The sequence below is a fragment of the Barbus barbus genome (assembly GCF_936440315.1).
Source record: "Barbus barbus genome assembly, chromosome: 43".
In the NCBI taxonomy this organism is placed as follows: Eukaryota; Metazoa; Chordata; class Actinopteri; order Cypriniformes; family Cyprinidae; genus Barbus; species Barbus barbus.
In genome coordinates, this window is record NC_136721.1 from 13,940,900 (window position 1) to 13,960,121 (window position 19,222).

General features: G+C 36.9%; 4 protein-coding genes across 4 annotated transcripts in view; 3 read left to right on the forward strand and 1 right to left on the reverse strand.

Moving 5' to 3' along the window:
• Nucleotides 1-767: 767 nt before the first annotated feature.
• On the forward strand, nt 768-5,865 carry LOC306862143 (V-set and immunoglobulin domain-containing protein 10-like 2; the record flags this gene model as incomplete). The annotated part of the gene is made up of 12 exons (XM_079404802.1): nt 768-837; nt 1,133-1,486; nt 1,869-2,147; nt 2,262-2,537; nt 3,237-3,494; nt 3,576-3,836; nt 3,912-4,202; nt 4,361-4,669; nt 5,230-5,352; nt 5,448-5,472; nt 5,565-5,671; nt 5,765-5,865. 12 exons carry the CDS (start codon nt 768-770, stop codon nt 5,863-5,865), a joined length of 2,454 nt encoding a protein of 817 aa, XP_079260928.1.
• Nucleotides 5,866-5,875: 10 nt separating this feature from the next.
• Nucleotides 5,876-11,515, reverse strand: LOC306862144 (serine/threonine-protein kinase Chk1-like). Its single transcript, XM_079404803.1, has 14 exons — nt 11,340-11,515; nt 11,033-11,105; nt 10,725-10,948; nt 10,505-10,569; nt 10,327-10,396; nt 9,277-9,465; nt 9,093-9,197; nt 8,805-8,900; nt 8,638-8,719; nt 8,361-8,526; nt 7,546-7,677; nt 7,330-7,431; nt 6,119-7,150; nt 5,876-6,011 (listed from the first exon to the last, which is right to left on the reverse strand). The coding sequence occupies exons 2-13, from the start codon at nt 11,095-11,097 to the stop codon at nt 7,058-7,060; spliced, it is 1,389 nt and encodes a 462-aa protein (XP_079260929.1). The 5' UTR covers nt 11,098-11,105; nt 11,340-11,515; the 3' UTR covers nt 5,876-6,011; nt 6,119-7,057.
• A 595-nt stretch (nt 11,516-12,110) lies between these two features.
• Nucleotides 12,111-17,010, forward strand: LOC306861963 (cilia- and flagella-associated protein 53-like). Its single transcript, XM_079404518.1, has 8 exons — nt 12,111-12,273; nt 12,523-12,752; nt 12,834-13,007; nt 13,089-13,392; nt 14,411-14,629; nt 14,722-14,938; nt 15,672-15,774; nt 15,863-17,010. Exons 1-8 carry the CDS (start codon nt 12,208-12,210, stop codon nt 16,104-16,106), a joined length of 1,557 nt encoding a protein of 518 aa, XP_079260644.1. The 5' UTR covers nt 12,111-12,207; the 3' UTR covers nt 16,107-17,010.
• Nucleotides 17,011-18,629: 1,619 nt separating this feature from the next.
• Nucleotides 18,630-19,222, forward strand: part of LOC306861962 (unconventional myosin-Vb-like) — a 63,225-nt gene continuing 62,632 nt past the window's right edge. Inside the window, exon 1 of the mRNA XM_079404517.1 lies at nt 18,630-19,115. Coding sequence (XP_079260643.1) covers nt 19,089-19,115 — 27 coding nt within the window. The 5' untranslated portion in view covers nt 18,630-19,088. The remainder of the gene's footprint in view (nt 19,116-19,222) is intronic.

The following is a 19,222-nucleotide window of genomic DNA, read 5'->3' on the forward strand; positions in this document are numbered from 1 at the left end:
TGTTTCCTCTGCTTGGCTGAGCTGTTACGGATGGAAACGCACACACGCACACACACACACACACACACACACACACACACTAATTCTGACCCCAAACCCAGAGAGGGATGAGCTCAGAGAAGAGCTGGGATCTGTGATTAAAGTGCATCTCCTTGGGCTGTGATGAACCTGGCTAACTAACCTTGGAATCCACATTTAGAATTTTTTAGTTGCACATTAGTCACATCCTACCTTTATGCAGTCTCTGCATTAAAACATTTTGGTAGTTAGACATGGATTGCATAGATGGTTAAAGTTATCAAATCCAGACTGATGAAAAAGATGTCTTATTGAATTCATTAATGTTATAAGACCATTATTAAAACACTGTTATTTATTATTAGAGAATAAATCATTGTGCTGGAACTCAACATGTACAGAGGTTTTTTTCTTTCTCACTGTGGGTGATGGAATGCAAGAACGGCCATCCATCCCGCCACCTTCAATAATATATGAGACAGCTATCATTGTGTCATCCTAAACCTTTCTACTCCAGTCCACTGTATTCTTGTTCACGGAGGGGAAGGTCTGTGAATTATTTAAGCTAAATCAGTTTAGAAAGACTCAGCTGCCTCTTTCTTTCATTGAGCTTGTGGACTTCAGCAGCAATCATAAGCTCAGAGAGGTCGCGTAATATTTATTGGATATTTCTCTCTCTCTTTTATTATTATTTTTACTGTGCTTTCTTACATCTTGGTCAAGGCATTGGATATGAGAGTCATGGCACCATGTTCCACAGAGTTTTAGGGGTGCCTTACATCTGCCTGATTGTTTTATTTCTACCCCTCTACCTTCAAGGTAAGAATATCAACAACCATTTTTTAATATTCTATTTATTGCTGTCAAACAATTCTTCCAATCATATATTTGTTAACTTCCACTTGATTGGAAGTATTTATTTGCTTGCCCAATTTCTGATTTGTGGATTTTATTTTTAGTGTTTGCACACCAATATAAGGAAAATTATATATATTCACATTGTCAAAATGCAAGTGAAAAGAAATCCACCTATGATGTACCCTTTGTAACTTAATCAATGCTAATAATAACTTGGAGCACTGTCACCTTCAAAATTTTGTGTGTGCTCTTCCAGGCGTAGAGATCTTGGACCCGGGGCAGGTGGTATACAGTGAGACCAGGACTAATGGTGTGGTGGGACGAGGAGTGATCTTGGAGTGTGGCCCTACCTTGCCTGATGTCTACATCTGGGGCTTCACCAAACCAGGCACAGACATCATCCGTGCCATTGTGTACAACTTTGGGAAGGGTCCTAAAATACTGAATTTAGCCAATGACTTGGGTAATCTGACAGTAATCAGCAACAGTGCCTCTCTGTCCATTGAGAAGCTTCCTCTGGCTGCAGAAGGAGTGTATACCTGCCAGGCACTGTATGATACTCTTGAAGGAGCCAGGCTGTATTACTACTACGTATTTCTGCGTGTTTTAGGTTAGTGGTAATCGGGTGTGGTCTAAGTACTGATCTGAACAATAGCTAAATTTTAGTTTGCCCCTGACATTTAGGGTGGTGCAGAAACCCTAAATTACCAGCATATGTTCTTCTTAACTATAGCATATGCATTACATCAAAACTATTGTTACATTGCTAGCTGAGTATAACTAGTTAAATATAAGTTATGATGTTTACATGAACTGTCTGATGTTACCATCTGCTAAATTAATAAATGTAAAGGTAATTTCCAAGAAAAGGTTAAACTGAACCAACATTAATGTTTTATTTCTTAGGTCGCGCTAGTAAAGTTAGCATATTTTACAACCACTCTTTCATGGTTTATCAGTAACAAGGTTCTATTTTGTAATTACTTTAACAGTGCCAGTGACCAAACCTTACATTGTGATGAGCGACTCTTCGCCAGTGGAGGGCACGTCAGTGACCATGCGCTGTGGCTTGGAGAACGGCACGGGGCCTATTAATTACATATGGGAACAGGAGAGCCGGGAAAGCCAGCTCACCACTGTGGCTGAGATATATGATGACAACCGATTAAATGTCACTGATGTCAACCGAAATCACACTGGATGGTACAGGTGTATTGCCATCAACCAGGTCAACCAGCAGCGCAGTGACCGAGTCTGGCTTGACACCATTTGTAAGAGACTCCTAAATAGTCTTTGAAATAGACAACAAAATTTGATGCATCTTATCATTTTAGTGTGCAATTTCAAGAGGATATCCTAGGTAAATATCTCTGCCTCTTTTCCAGTTGGTCCAGACCAGCCTCAGATCGATGTCACCCCTTATTCAGTGACGGAGCGGGGTTATTCTGCCCTGGAAAGAGAGACGGTTTCTCTCCTATGTCAAGCTTCTTCTAATCCCCCAAGTCAGTACGTTTGGTTCTACAACAACTCCCAGGTGTATGCGGGTCCCCAGTACACCATCAACAGGATCCTCCGCATGCACACAGGCCACTACGCATGCCTGGCTCAGAACACTTACCTCAACACCCGCTCCAGGAAAACCATCACCCTCACCGTCTACTGTGAGTGCTCCCACAAACCCCTGCCTGGATTCTGGTGGCCACCTTTCAACTTGCCCTTCTATAGCTTCCTCAAGTTTCCTTCTGAAATTTCTTGCATTTGCTTCCTCTTACACCTTTTCCTTCACACTAACACACTCACACAAAGGTACAGACAGTTACGTAAACAAAGGTGTCAGACTTCCAGAGTGGTCGATTGTGGATGCGCATCTGGAGGAGGTGAAGGACTGTTCTGAGAGCTGAAGGTATACAGCTGGTGTGATTGTTTCTGTGCTATGACAAGTCAAGAAAGGTCAGGAGGCCTTGTATTGTTTTGTCATAACACCTCAATCTCCCCTTCATGCCTTGAATGTACATCTATTCTTGACTTACTGGGGTACTAACCACCCCAATGATACTGAATACTAACACAGCAACACCTTCTCATGATATGACTTCAAATTTGGCTCAATTGTAGCAGGAATGATAAAGCAGATCCTAATGGGTGATGTTTTTAACAGATACTAATGCAGTACTCTTGAACTTTCTAGAAGTAGACTAGCTGTTACCACTGTGTAGATGAATAATAGACACCTAATCCGACCTCTTCGTTTGGCTCAATTTCAAGAACACTTCTCTGCCTCTATCAGTTTCCTAAATTGGCCCAAATCACCTAAGATCCATTTCACTGCCCTGTGTTACACAATCATTTTGTTCCCACAGATCCTCCAGATGGCGCTCCGACTTGCTCAATCCTACCAGTAAACATTCACACTGACCTGGCCCTCCAGTGTACCTGGGAGGGCGGTATTCCTGCAGCCTCTTTGAGATGGACCCCGCATGTGTTTGGAGAAGAGAGCGAGGGACTCACAAACATCACCAAGATTCAGAAAGGTCAAGAGACTGCAAACAACTCCATCTTCATCTGCCAAGGCTCCCACATCGCATCGAATGAAATCAAAAGCTGCAGTGTCAGAACTTGTAAGTGTAAAACCAAGAGCACCTTGTTCACTTTGAGATCAAGAAGGTCATTAAATAGATTCTACATTCACTATATCCCAGGGATGCCCTACGGTGAGCCAAAGTGTTCTGCATACGCAACTCGAAACAATGAGTACCTAATGCTGTCCTGCTCCTGGGAAGGTGGGTTTCCTCGAGCACTGGTGTGGTGGGCCTCCAGCTCAGGGGACATGCAAGGCACATCTGAGGAGAATGCAAACATCCTGGTTTTGCGGTCAAGTGCTACCTACAGTGGCAAGGCCTTTGTATGCCATGCAAAACATCCATTGGCTAAGGAGACCAAACAGTGTGTTTTAAAACTAGGTAAGAAAGGGTCAATCATTATTCTTGTGTCTGTTAAACAATCCTTTAAAAACTGTCCTTTCTTACTGTCTTTAGAGGCACCAGTCCTAGTGACCCAGCGCAGTATGATGACCGTCTATGAGGGCAGTGATGCCCAACTCACCTGTATCTTGAGTAGAAACTACCCTCTCACAGAGATCACCTGGTTCAACAACCTGAAGCAGCATGTGAATGAGATTCCTAAGAAGTACGTCCTGGAGCGAGCTGCTGCCTGGACCAACCTGACAGTGCGGGAAACGAACAGCAACACAGACAGTGGCCATTACTGGTGTTCAGCTATCAATGCTGTCGGTGGGGCAGAGATCCCCGTTATGCTGATTGTGAAGAGTAAGCAAGCTTTTACATATTACACCAACACTCTACACTACACTACACTTTACAAGGTAGATAGGCACAAGGATGCATGCTATCTTTATCAACTCCAGTAGCTCACACTTTGGTTATATTAACTGGTTTTACAAATGATTTACCATTTAAATTTTCAGAGTACCCAATGCCCCCAAATATAAGCATAAGTAAGATAATTTACAACAGTCGTCAAAGGACTGATGTTGACCTAGAGTGGAAGCTCCAGACTGAGGGTAACCTCACTGGGTTTTTCATCGAGCACCAGAGGCTCTCTGAACCTGTGAAGAAAAGAAACAGTGACCTTCCCTGGGAGAAACTGGCAGATCTAGACCATGATTCCCGACAATACCAAATCAACAAGCTGGATCCCACTGGAGTCTATGCATTTCGTGTTACTGCCATCAACCACCACACCACTGGAAACCCTTCAGAGATAAAGAGCCCAGGTAAGAACACTTACAAAGGCATTGAACATCAGTGCATATCTAAACATGGATAACATAATCATTTACATTAAAATACCGAAAGGCAGCAGGATATAATTTGATGTGGTTAGAACATGATTGGAATGTTTTTTATTGTTATTACAACTTTTTTGTAACCTCTCAATGTAAATTTAATGCTGTTGTTTTTTGTTTTGTTGTCCATTCAGGTGAAATGCACAATCACTTGACCACTTCCATACCCACACATCTCCCTTCTTCTGTTCCTTTCCTCTTACATGATCTCCCTGTTAACTTGCCCTTTGATCTTTCCTGAGGTTATTTTTCTACTCATCTCATTCTGTCTGATAACTAAAGGAAGTGCGTACAATCGTATATGCTAATGATGCTAAAACAACTAATTAATCCAAGTGTTTAAGCTTTTTCCCCAAAAAAACAGTAATATACATTACAATTGTACAGTATTTTGTAGTAAGCTCTTATGAAGATGTCCAATTGCCATGGTAAACTATGCAATTGTGACGCTGATTTTGTGAAGCTGAATTAGGTATACTGTCTTCCAGCTGACCCTCCCTTCAATGCCTATCCAGCTGTGATCGGGGCAGCCATCGCGGGCATGATCATAGCCACTATAATCACTGTACTGCTCTTCTTGTATGTGGTACGGAACCGCAATAATAACCCACGTGAGTTACGCATCTTTAATGTTTCAAGAAATCAAATATTATTTGGTTAACCCTCTAGCATGGATCCATGCTAATACCACTTTCACACTTTACAGGGCTTCATGAGTTGATATTTGGAAGGTATGTTTAACAATTTATATTTTTACAGTTATTTTTTTTTTCTTTTTATATTATTATTTATTTACTACTTTAATACTATTTGTGCTTTTCAGGCAGAACAGCCAGTCTAGAGAGAACATTAACTTTCCTGAGGATGAGGGTAGTGGAACAGCAGAGGGGGAGAGAGATACAGGACAACCAAGCCAATCAGCTAGTCCAGGTACAGGTTGGTACTTTTTCATCCAACTCATAAAAAAAATTAGAGTAATTTTTCACTTCAAATTTTATAAAAATAAAATATTTGTTCTTGCAGCGGCATCAATGGCACTACCAAGGCCAACCGCAACACCTACAAACCTTCCCCCAGGCGAGGAGCCAGTCAATGTAACTATTACTGTCATGGCCTCAAGCTAAAGACAAAGCTGATCACAATCATGTTTATTACCATACATTCACAACAGGATGACAACACTTTGGAGATCAGAAACACTTTTTCATCATAAATAGACGTAAGGGGGGGGGGGGGGGGGGGGGGGGGGATTACATTCAACACATTCAATGTGTTGAATGTAAGGGGGGGGGGGGGGGATTACATTCAACACATTCAATGTGTTGAATGTAATTTTATACCAATATCAATTTAAGTTTACTAGCAAGCACAAAAAATGTGTTGAATGTAATTTTATACTAATATCAATTTAAGTTTACTAGCAAGCACAAAAAATGTGTTGAATGTAATTTTATACTAATATCAATTTAAGTTTACTAGCAAGCACAAAAAAATGTGTTGAATGTAATTTTATACTAATAACCATTTAGGAGTTTACTAGCAAGCACCTCCCATTTAGATAACAGCTTTAGATCAGCTAGTTAATTAGTTTTGGTATAACTAAAATACAAGCAAACGTTTTTACTTAACAGCAGGATTGTTATAATTTTTGCTATATTTAACTGTTCTTGTGAGATAAAACAAAGCACATTTTTAGCAATCTTTCTACAGCAATACACAGATTACTTGAGCACCTTTGCATTCACCTTCCATGTGTCTATTTACAATTAACTAAACTGATTTCAGCTGCTTCTAAATAACATGGGTTGAGATAAACCAATCATTTAGGTAAATGACTGACTGATTTTTGAACAAACTGTCTTTGTAAGCAAAAGGCACTCTTTTTTGAACTCTCAATGTTTAATAAAATGAAGGCTGAACCCAACTGGATGTTAATTTGATTTTCTAGACAGCGAATTGTCCAAAGCAAGTTGCACTATGGTCATATTACATTCTCTAAGATCTTTAAATTTTCTTTTTCTAATTTAAACAGCATTATTAATGACAGATTTATTTTCAATTTCGTTTTTCATTCAGAATCTCACATATTGTCAAGGGGCAGAAATTACACCTTATCTTCATAGTAACGGAACATGAATGAACAGATAAACTTAGCTTGAGAGCTTCTCCTCATTCCTCCACACACAAATCAGAAAAACAGACATATACAACTACAAACATATAAATCGGAACACTTTCCACGATCATAAAACAACTTGGTGTACCTGTGTACGCATGTGTAAAAGCAGACTTTGCATGTAAAAATGTGGACATGCATCAATTCAAAGGCAAAACCTTTTGGTTACTAATAATGTCAGACAGCTTCTGTTTTAGTTTCAGGAATATTCTCTTGAATTCCAAACCGTCCCCCTAGAACACAAAAGAAAGGTTTTGAGAAGACATTGATATTATCAAATCAATAATATTAATAAATCAACAAATCAATCAATAATATTAAAAAGATTCTTAATATTAGTTTAGTTGTGTTAGAAGCATCATGCAATTAATAAATGAAAGCATAGAAGTAATTCAGTGGTTTGGGTTTTCACCTTTGACAATCGGAAATCTACTAAAATGCGTTCCTCCATTTCCAGGAAGTGCACTATGAAGATCAGCTTATTATTGCGGCGATCCATTGTGGACACTGTCGCCTATGAATCGAAAGAGAGAAAAGGAGACAAGATCAGTGCATTATATGGTTCAAGATTTAGTGCTAAGGATTTCAAATGCTTTAAATGGTACAACTGATTGTTTTATTTGGTTACCTGATTGGTGCAGCTCTGTTTCCATGTGTGACCCATAGTAATACATGCATCCCGGAGAGCAATGCAAGAAGGTTCTGCCTTTACCGTAGTAAAGAACCTAGTCATCCTTCTCACCAACCGCTGCCACGGGCTCTGAAAAAATAAATAAATGAACAAGTATTTAATAAAAATCCATTATTTATTAAATAATTAAATGGGTCAAAAATTACAAATAACTTATTAAAGGAACACTCCACTTTTTTTGAAAATAGGCTCATTTTCCAACTTCCCAAGAGTTAAACAGATGAGTTTTACCGTTTTTGAATCCATTCAGCCGATCTCTGGGTCTGGCGGTAGCACTTTTAGCTTAGCTTACCATAGATCATTGAATCGGATTAGACCATTAGCATCTCGCTCAAAAACGACTAAAGAGTTTCGATACTTTTCCTATTTAAAACGTGACTCTTCTGTAGTTACATCATGTACTAAGACTGTCAGAAAATGAAAAGTTGCGATTTTCTTGGCCGATATGGCTAGGAACTATATTCTCATTCCGGCGTAACTTTGCTGCCGTACCATGGGTGCAGCAGGCGCAATGATATTACACAGCACCTGAAAATAGTCCCCAGCTAGGTAACTAGTTATGTTAAATAACTTTAAATCATGTTAAATTTTCCTTTAAATCAAGCCAAATTACAACAATAAAAGTGCTATGGAATAAAAGCAGATATTGTTTACAGAAGTAACAGTTATAAAGTGAACATGTACAAAACAAGTTACAACAAAACAATAAATCAGCATACTATCATTAATATTCATTTTATAGAATAGGTTACCTGGCTGGCACCCGGTGTGCCAAGCAGTTGGCTGCCCAGCAGCATGTGGTCAAAACAGGTGGGCTGTGAAAAGCTGACACTGACATCAGTGTGCACCGTAACCTCCTTCTCCTCCCACAATCCCTGCAGCTCAGGCTGAGAGCTGGAGATCTGTGCTCTGTCATCACTGAAGAAACACACAGGTAGTGATGGATGTGCTCCTTAAAACGTAATACAGCATTTACTCTATTTGTACTAAACTATCAAGTCAGCTGTCTTATGTATTTGTCCTACTGACCTGTTTTTTCTTCTCAGCTGTGAGAGCTCCGAATCAGCCCTATGCATTTTGGTTACTGGTGTGTCACTCTGTCGTTTTACTGCTGTGGTCAAAAATTCAGATCCAAAAGAATCACAAACATTCTTGAAAGACAAACAGAATTAATGAGCTGATTTTGAAAGCAGTACCTGATTTGAAACTTCTGCTAAACCATCGGTGCTTCTTAATTTCAGGAATGGTGAACCTGTCCTCTGGATTATGCAGTAATATTTTAGATAGCAGACCTGACAAAAAAAAAAAAACACAAATGTCAGCATCACACGTGTTTTTAAATGTGTTTCTGTGCATTTGTGCCTTTTGTTCAGGGTTGCTTCTTCCTGGTCCGAGTCAAAAGAGCCCACAAGTCTGGTCTAAATTAAGAAAATTAAAATTAAATACTGAAATATACTGAACTAAATAACTCTTAAGAAGCTTACTCAGTGGAACAGCATCAATTTTCTTCCAGGGTGTGAGGTAGATTTTCTTCTCTAGCCAATCCAAATACTCCTGACATTTTTCACTCGGCTGGTCCCATGGTAACTCTATGGAAAAATGCAGCTTACAATAGCTAAACTCTCAACAAAGATGCAGTCTCTGACACACAGAATTCTGAAGTCTTACCTCCAGCTAACATTGCAGTGAGCACAATGCCACAAGCCCAAGTGTCTGCAGGTTGAGCAGAGAATGCTGAGCGTGACATCAGCTCAGGAGCAACATAGGGCAGAGTGCCACACAGACGGTTCAACGCCCGCTCCTGGCCACGGTGGCGGAACATGGTAGCCAGTCCAAAATCAGAGATCTTCAGATTATCTGAGAGAAAATATAATTTTTTATTTAATTTTAATATATTTTTAATTTATATATAAAAAAAAATCATTCAACAAAATTGGTTTAATCTTATTTTTATTCCGTAGTAAAAAAGTAATATATTTAAAATACATTTCATACTAAGTATAGTTCAAATCTATTACCATATTTACAGACATATCGATAAATTTAAGACTTATTGATATAAAAATTATAATAAAACATTATTTGGAGTACTACTTGTGCACAATGCACATTTCTTAATATTAAGCCTACAATGTGTTTTAATGTCACTACTGATGAGGATTCAACAATCTTTGATAATATTCGTCCTTGAAGGCGAGATAGTTAAAGTGTACCTAAAGTATACATGCATTAGTTCCACTTCAGCACAATCAAATATACTTTAGTGTATCTTTAGTTGGATTTCAGTTCTTCTGCACAAAGTGCATTAAGCACAAAATTAGTTGTTACAATTTAACACTAAGTATACTAAAAAGTACAATTTCAGGGTTTTAAGTACATAGATATGTATTTGTACTTGTAATATACATAGCATGAAATAAATGTTTTTCAAATACATTTTAGTTGATTTATTTTTCACTGATTATTTATTATTATTTTATATTTATATTTATTTTACATTTTTCCCCAGCACTTTCTTGCCCCCTGAGAGTCCCAAGACCCCGGAAGATATATCTCCTTAGATATTAATAATAACAGAATACAATTTTATGAGTGTCATTAAGTTGTGTCACAACTATCACTGTTACATATATTAGCATGGCTGGAACATTGCATTGACCAATCAGAAGCCAGAATCGGTTTTATAATGCCATTTAACACAAGACCAATCAGATGTACCTTTATCATCAAGAAGAATATTTTCAGGCTTTATGTCACGATGTGTAATGCCAACACTGTGAAGATATTCCTGTAAGCAAGACAGAAATCTAGTTTTACAACAAAGGTGGTTATGGAGCGAAAACCATTCACAAAAACACCAGAGTCAAAGAAAAATGATCTCAAAATGGACACTTACCACACCAGCTATTAGCTGCTGAAAAAACCTGTGCGCCTCCTTTTCTGGCATCCCAACATCTGGCTCTGTAAGAATTGGGGAAAAAATTTTTTTTGAGTAGAATCTTCAATATTTGCTCATCACAAGCATTCAGACCCCATCAGATCAACATTATACTGGACAATGAAACCAGCTTCAACAAAAATCACAATTAATGTGTCCTAATCTATGTTTGGCTCACCGATTCTGTCAAAGAGCTCTCCTCCGCTACAGTACTCCAGGAAGATGTACTGTGTCGTGCCCTCACTCCTGTGCCCAAAGAAACGTACGATGTTTGGGTGTGAAAGCATCTTGCATATGCAAACCTCCTTCTTTACATTCTCTATACAATCCTTGGCTTTTGCCATATCCACAACTTTCACTGCCACTGCCTCTTCTGTCTTCTTGTTGACCAACAGTCGCACCCTACAATCATATGAAGTAGATTAATACATTTTAAGACTTTAATGAATCAGGATGAGACTAATAAAAAGGAGGCTGTTCACTTACTCTCCATACGCCCCCTCTCCAAGGGTCTGCACCACATCCCAGTCTTTAACAAAAGGCACAGCCATGATCTGATCTGTGGACACAAGTCATAACATCCTTGAAAACTAGCAGTAATAAGCAGTACTTGAGAAAAAACGAGCCTAAAACACTTGCACGGAATATATTACTTTTGAGTAACTGTTAAATAAACAAAACGACACACATGCTAAATAAGACTATGTACGCAATTGTATACAGCGAAACGTCAAATCCGATAACCTTGAGCTGTCCGATGTTAATTTCGTGTTATTTTGTCCAATAAACATACCTTACGTGTCACTAATATCAGTGTTGAAGCTGTCCCATTAGATGCAGGTTGTTTATTTATTCTGTTGGTATATTTACTCACACCCTTTATAAGTACGTAGACAGAAATATCTGTGATAATACAAGTGAGTCTGTCCAAACTTTGGCGCGTTCTGGAGACGTGACATCACCGGAAGCGTTTTGAAGAGAGACATTTTAAAATAAAAGTTTGAACAAGCCGCAACTTTAAAAATGAGGTGAAAAGTTTCATACAAACTGGAGTATTTCATGGTATCCTTTTCGAGTTTGTTTTGTTCGAATTGTATTGTAAAACTGTTTAGTAACTAAGAGCATCAAAACCATACAAAATAAAATATCATATTAGATATATAAACTAAATATGAATGTGAGTTAGATATGTTATTTTATGTGTTCCTGCGCTTTTTAATATAGTTTTAGAGAATATTGATTAGGATTAGATGTGTAATTGTTTGATTGTCTGGGTTTTTATTATTTTATTTTCGTACAAGCAATAAAAAGTCAATTTGGCGGCCTTTATTTTGTATAGTTTCCAATGCTTCAAATCTATACAAAATAAAAGCTCTCCTGTCACGGTTATCAAGGGAAATAAATTCACAGTCAAGATTAATGCACTTTTTGTGATACGAGATTTAATTTTAAAGCATTTAAATATTGTACAGCATAATTACTAGTTGTCTTAATCACCATCACTATTATCACATAACAGGAGCTGAAAGCCGAATAAGTCGCCTGTCGTTGTTATGGCAACATCAGGCCAGTTCCCTAAACACAGCTGTACAGTTGGAGGGTTATTTCTAAAGCTAGATAGACTCTAAGAAAGTGGAATAAAAAATAAAAAATATTTTACCATGTTGACAGCCCACCGAAGGACACGATGTCGAGAAGTAACTGGACCGGGACATTCAGTGGCATTGGTGAGTTAGTAGTTATGCTGGCTTGACAAACGTATTTATTATAATTATTAGTAAGTTAGTTGTAATAGTAGTAACGTTAGTAACGTTAGTAAGTTATACCAAAATTTCTGATCCAGATTCAAACTGGCCAAAATCTCATAGATTCTCAGGGAAATATTTCTTTCTTTCTTTCTTTCTTTCTTTCTTTCTTTCTTTCTTTCTTTCTTTCTTTCTTTCTTTCTTTCTTTCTTTCAAATATGTGCATTTCAGAGAGCAAAGCCTCCTTTATCCAAAGACGTAGATGACCTCTTTCTGCGGACGAGGAAACAGGAGGCCATACGGAATGAAGTGCTGGAGTTTACCAAGAATCAGAGCTCCTGTGATGTGAGAATGCGATGGGAAAGGAACACTCAGTGCCGGATGGTGTCGGCCACTATTAGTAGACGTCTGCAGGAAGCAAGAGAGCAGTACCAGATGGACATTGATGAAAGGAGGGAAAGGTTTGAATGGAATAACCTCATAAATTAAAGAAATCGTCTCATTGTATAGTGTAATGTATAGTGTCTGGCTCTTTTTGACAGGCTTCGTGAGCTGCTGGAGTCAGAGGAGCAGGAGTTCTTCAGGGAGATGGAGGCAAAAAAGGAGACAGTGTTGGAGAGGCAAGCTAAGATGCTTGAAAGAGCCAAGACTCTGCGAGAGAGAAGAGAGAGTGAGAGACAGAGACTTGTTGCTGAGAAACTTGATCAGCTCTTCAGGTAGAAGACCGTATTATTAGTGGTTGGATGAACATGAATTTGGATTCAAACTATAAGATGTTCCATCTTCCTGTGTTTTAGAGAGCAAAGTGAGGAGCTGCGTGCTGTGCAGGTGAGGCGCAGACAGGATGAGGTCTGCACCGAGCGTGCTGCTCAGATCTGTACTAAGGAGGAAGTGCAACGCATGCAACAAGAAGAAGACAGACTGTTCGCCCAGATGTGGGAGAGCGACAGGATGGCTAAAGAGGAGCGTCATAACCAAGAGGTTCAACGGCAGAGAGAGAACAACCTCCAGCAGAAGGAATTCTTGCAGGCACAGATGGAAACGACTGAGCAGCAGAGAATACGGGCCAAGCAACTGAAGCTAGAGGAGGCCCAGTTACTGGTATTGATCGTATTATTCAATAGGATGAATCAATCAAATCAAGCCACAGATATTATTAGGGATGCACGATATGTCTGTACCATATTGGTTATTGGCCAATTTTATATTTTTTTCTTAATTGAAGTGTATCAGTTCAGGCATGCTCATTTCCCTTATCATTAAATTTAAATGACCTTAATGGTACAATTTCATTAAATGAATGTATTCTTCTGTAATTGTTGAGTTTTTTTTGTTGTTTTTTTGTTTTGTTTTTATTAATAAAATAAAAAAAAAATTACAACTAATATTTTTTTATAATATAAATATAATATCACTTTTAAATAATATTTAAATAGTATTGATTGCATTTATAATATTAGAAAAAAAAAATATATATAAATATCAGAACAATATATAGTAGATAAATAGTGTGTGTGTGTGTATATATATATATATATATATTCATACTATTCAATACACATTTCTTATTAAATATAAATTAATAAAAAATAAAATGTAAATATAACTAATATTTTAAAATAATATAAGTAAATTAATGTAAATATTATACAATTATTTTATAAAAGATTATATTTAAATACTACATAAAAAGTATACTACTGTTACTGTTAAATATAATCTTATTATGTTAGCAAATCATGATAATAATCTTTAAATAGCTGTAATGTGATATTAATAAAAAAAAAACATATATTTATATCTAATAGTATAAGTTTAAATACAGTATATATTATTTAATATACACTTATATTATTAAATATAAATAAATTAATACAAATAAAATAAACAAATTTTAAAATAATATAAATAATGTAAATATTATACAATTATCTTGTTAAAAATAATATTTAAAAACTTAATGAATAAAAAAAGTATGTTAAATATAATCTTTAGGAAATCTCAACAAATATTTACAAACCATAATGCCTAAATTGACTTGCTGCATTAAAAAATGTTTAAAAATACAGTAAAACGTTGAAGCTGTGGCACTCACTCGTGTGAATGCTGTGCTCCTTAGAAAGAGCACAGGGAGATGCTTTGTATGGAGGCAGAGAGAGAACACAGACAGAAGCTCCAAGACCAAGAGAAACGACGTAAACAGCTGGACCTTTCGCTTCGGCTGAAGATGAAGCGCCTGACACGAGATCGGCAGGAAGACCTGGCTCTGGATATGAGCATCCTGGAGCTGCTAATGACTGAAGAGAGAGATGAAAAGCAAGAAGAGGTCCTCAAAAAGGTTAGGTTTCAGCCAACACTGTGGCCATTTTTGATCATCACTTAAAGAAATGTAAATTTCTCATTTTTATATAAAATGTTCTTCCTAATCAGCTGGAGCGTCAAGAGGAGCAGCGGAGATACAGAGAGTATCTGACAGAGCAGCTGGAAGAGCAGAAACGGCAAGAAGCTGAGACGGAGCAACTGTTTGAGTCAGAGCTGCAGCAAGCCTGGGCCCGCAGGGAGGCACAGTGGCGTCAGGAAAAGACAGCAAGAAACCGACTTATGAAGGATGTCATAGACACTCGTCGACTGCAGATCCAGGAGAAGTGTAAGGAAAATGCTTTAAAATCAGCCATTATATAATATAATAAAATATAATAGTATATAATATATTTTTATACATCAAAGAATCCTGAAAAAATGTATCATGGTTTCAACAAAAGTATGAAGCAGCACACTTTTCTACACAAATAATAATAATAATAATAATCGTCTTCATAATTGTTTTTGAGAGCTATATGGTTATATTTTAAAATAAAATAAAAATAAATGTAAAAAAGTACAAATAAGTCATATTAAATATAATCATATATTTATATATATATATATATATGAAAAGTTCATTTGCAAAAACAAATAACTCCATTTTCAAAAATCATGTTTTTTCATTGTGCATTCCAATTAATCTCAATCAAACTGCAGTTTGGTTATTTTGATTAGGAAAAAAATAACTAATAAATACTAGCTAACTAACACAATAAAACATAATAAAAACATTATAACAATAAAAAACATGATTTTTGAAGGGAAAAAAACCTGAGTTATCTGTTTTTCCAAATAAACTCTTCATATATGCATGTATATTTATTGTTTATGTTATATAAATGCAGCCTTAGTGAGAATCAAAAAATTTATAAAAGAATCTACAACATTTTTTCATTTTTTTTATATATATATATATATATATATATATATATATACACACACAGTAAAAGATGTATAATTTTCTGATTATTATATTTATATAAAATATATATTATGATGGTTATTTTTCTCTTTAGTGAATGAGAATTTGCTGAAACAGGCTGAGCCTTTCAAAGAGAGAGAGGAGCTCGACCGAATCCTTGAAGAGAACAAATTGCTGGATGAAGAAGAAAAGACTCGGTAGCTTCCTGTCTCTCAAAGTTGTTCAACTTAAACATACCTATACCAAAACCTACAAAAAATAATATTTTGTTTCCTAAATTTCCAGTTTAAGGGAGGCCACTCAAGAGTATAAGGCTGATTTATTGGCTCAGATGCTACACCGCCAGCGCATTCATGAAGCAGAACAAGCTGAGAAAGAACACGAGTTCCAGAGGGGTCTTTGGTACCAGGAGCAGTACAATAAAAAGATCCAGGACATCCTCTCAAGGCCAGTATCCGGCACCACAGCAGTTCATCCCTTCAGGAGACGAGAGCGCCCCTACTCCAACCTTGGTGCACAGTTGGCATAAATCCAACACATTCTATTCTCAACATTATTCATAACATGAGTTCATAAAATATTCTAAAAATGATATAAAAATAAAAAATAGATTAATTTTCAATGCTTAAATACCTTATGTGCTCATTTCTGAATAACTAGATGTTGTATGTTTTACACATTTGTGTGATCTGTGATCAGATTCATTATCCCTGTGCTAAAGTTTGTATTTAGACTTAAATACAAGTCCGACTGGATTAACTTGTTTTGAGGTAGATATTTGCATGTTTAAAAGTTAATTATTTAAAGGAAGCCAATCATTTCAATGAATAGACTGCGAATAGTGTCTTCTTTTTGCAAGTCGGTCACACGTCCTTATAGACCGCGTCTGACACTAGCCATCTAATTAAAAACAATGTGAAACTGTCCATGGTTGCTATGAAACATGTACAGTACATAGTATCAAGAGAGGTGGTCAAAAGGTTAAGGTTAAAAAATGACAGTTAACATGCAGACTATTTCCATAATGAATTAGCAACAAGGTATTAGACCAATAAGCTGCTGGGTTAAATGATTAGTGGGGTGAATGAGTGGGTGGATAAGTTTTGACGCTGCAAATACCATGACTGCTCGTATATGGTGACGAAGTTAGTCAACACCCAATACCTTACCTAGGAGTGGTATGGGTGTGGAGCAATTGGTCTGATGTCATTTTTGTCTTTTTTTTTTTCTCACCCGGCTGTTCAGACAGGTTTAACTTTTACCCAAGCCAGTTTGGGACTTCAAAATTCGGCAAAGTACGCTATACAGTCTTTTTAAGCATGACATGAGGAATATACAACAGCTGAATAATTCAGAGCTCTGATGATCATTGTGTCTGTGGATATTTGTTCAATTTCTAAAAGAAGATGCGTGAACATGAACTTTATGTCAAGGTAGGTCAGGCATCGCTACACATTGATTTTAGATTTCCACATCACATTAATTACTGTACTGTATGTGGTCCACTGAGAGTTACAGGTTACAGCTTTATGAATAAATACATTAAGCTAAACATGTTCATGTTTTCTGTCCTTATTCAGGATGTGAACAGTACTTAGGCTTTTCTCATTCTGAATTTATGTTTCATCCTATGGTTTACTCATGGCTTGTGTCCACTCTGCATTTTGCAGATAAGAGTAGAGAGGCTGCCGTGTTGCTCAGCTTTGTGTCTTTGATTAATGCTGCAGACACTGAGCACACACAGTGAACAATATCTGATTATTCTAGGCTTCTGCTCTCAAATATTTCTGAGAAACACAAGAAAAGTACATGTATAGAGTCTTGTGTTAAAATTCACATTATATGATCACCAGGAAATGGGCCCAATCAGTTTCATCAGAGTTATGTAATCTTGGTGCAATGATGTGTTTCTGTGCATTTAATAGCTTATACTGTGTAATAACTAGACTATTTTAGCACTATGTGTTTCGAGGTCTAGCTGGAGACAAAAAGGTATTTTAAAGTTATAATAATTTAATGGAGTAAACATTCATGTAATCTGAAATGCTCTCAGATGACACACTGCATTTAGTAATATGTATATGTAATTGTTTTGTCTGGATCTATGAAGCCATTCAAAAATTATAAATAAAAAGTTAAATAAGACTGCAGTTATTTAAAAATGGACTTGAATGCACATTTTCCAGAAGAAACATCAATGTTTGATTTAAAAATAATTTAGAATTTTTACTTTTGGCATTTTTGTTTGGCCTAAAGGTAAATACGTATGGAATAACTGTCCGGAGAAAGGAAAACAGTCTATAAAAAATTACATTATTGGAAAAAGTTGATGTTATTTCTTAAAAACAAAATAAGCAGCTATTTTACATTTAAATTTGAATTTAGTCAATTAGCAGATGCTTTTGTCCAAAGTGACTTACTAATGAGGACCAACACTAACAATTTATCATAAGACCCAAACTTAGCTATCAATATTCACAGTGCATAATGACAAGCTTTCAGTGTAAGCTAATGGTACACAAGCTAGAGCAGAAGTGCGATACAGAAAAATAAGGAAAACGGGGGGGGGGGGGGGGGGTATTACATTTATTATAGGAAGTGCCTTTGTTTATGATTTTGGTTTGTTTTTCATTTTGTTGTCATATGACAAGTAAACTAGAGAGGATCCCTTTAGACCCTCATCGAGTTTTTAGATTTTTAAAAGTGTTTTTCTTTTACATCATTATTTGTCATTCACACATACGTATATTTACATCTCATTTACAGCTATGAGACAAATGCTTGTAGCTTTGCATTTCTCCTCATTTGGTGTTCAGAACCAATTTGAATATAAACGACACTTTCACAAAGGCAAACGCTTTAAAAATACTCTAGCAATATTTTATTATTGCTGTCTAAGCAGAAACAAGCGGACAGTCTTTGACTCTTCACTTGCAATTAGCCACGACATTCTCATTTCCGTCAACATTTGATTTTTAGCGCAGTGCTGTAATTGGCCAGAGGGTGTCGCTGTAGACACACTGAATTGTGCCTTTGATCCATGAGCTTCTGCCACTGCGGTCATGTCAGTCAGCGTGATAAGAGTCCATGGAGAAGGGAAGAAGGGAGGGAAGCAACTTCACCCCTGCTTTTTGACAATTACATACTTTTCTCATATGTAACCAGTACCTTTTGGTCATTATTATGACTCAGTGATTAGTAGTGGTCATCGCTTATTTTAACTTGATTTTTAATATGTGGAGGAGGAGATGAAAGGGGCTTGTCCAACTCAACTTCAATTATGGGGACAGACACCTGCCGTGATCAGGCGCGGCTAACGCGCTAACATTAGCCGTCAAAGGGAGTTCAAAAGTACAAACCAGCACGACAGGACGACATGGAGTGGTGACAGGACACAGGAAACCTGGATTATAAAACTTGTTGGGAATATCATCCTGTTCAAACGGAGATATTTTAACTTTACGTGTGCTGATGTAACTAGTTCAGGTTGGGAGCTGCTGTATTTGGGATCATGTCTGTGACTGAACTCTACTCTAGGGTGAGTCGTTGGAATTAGTTTTATTTCACCATGAAATAGCTAAATAAATAGTTAATAACATGTGACAGGTGAAGAGTAATATAATAATTGATTTACTGTGTGAGGTA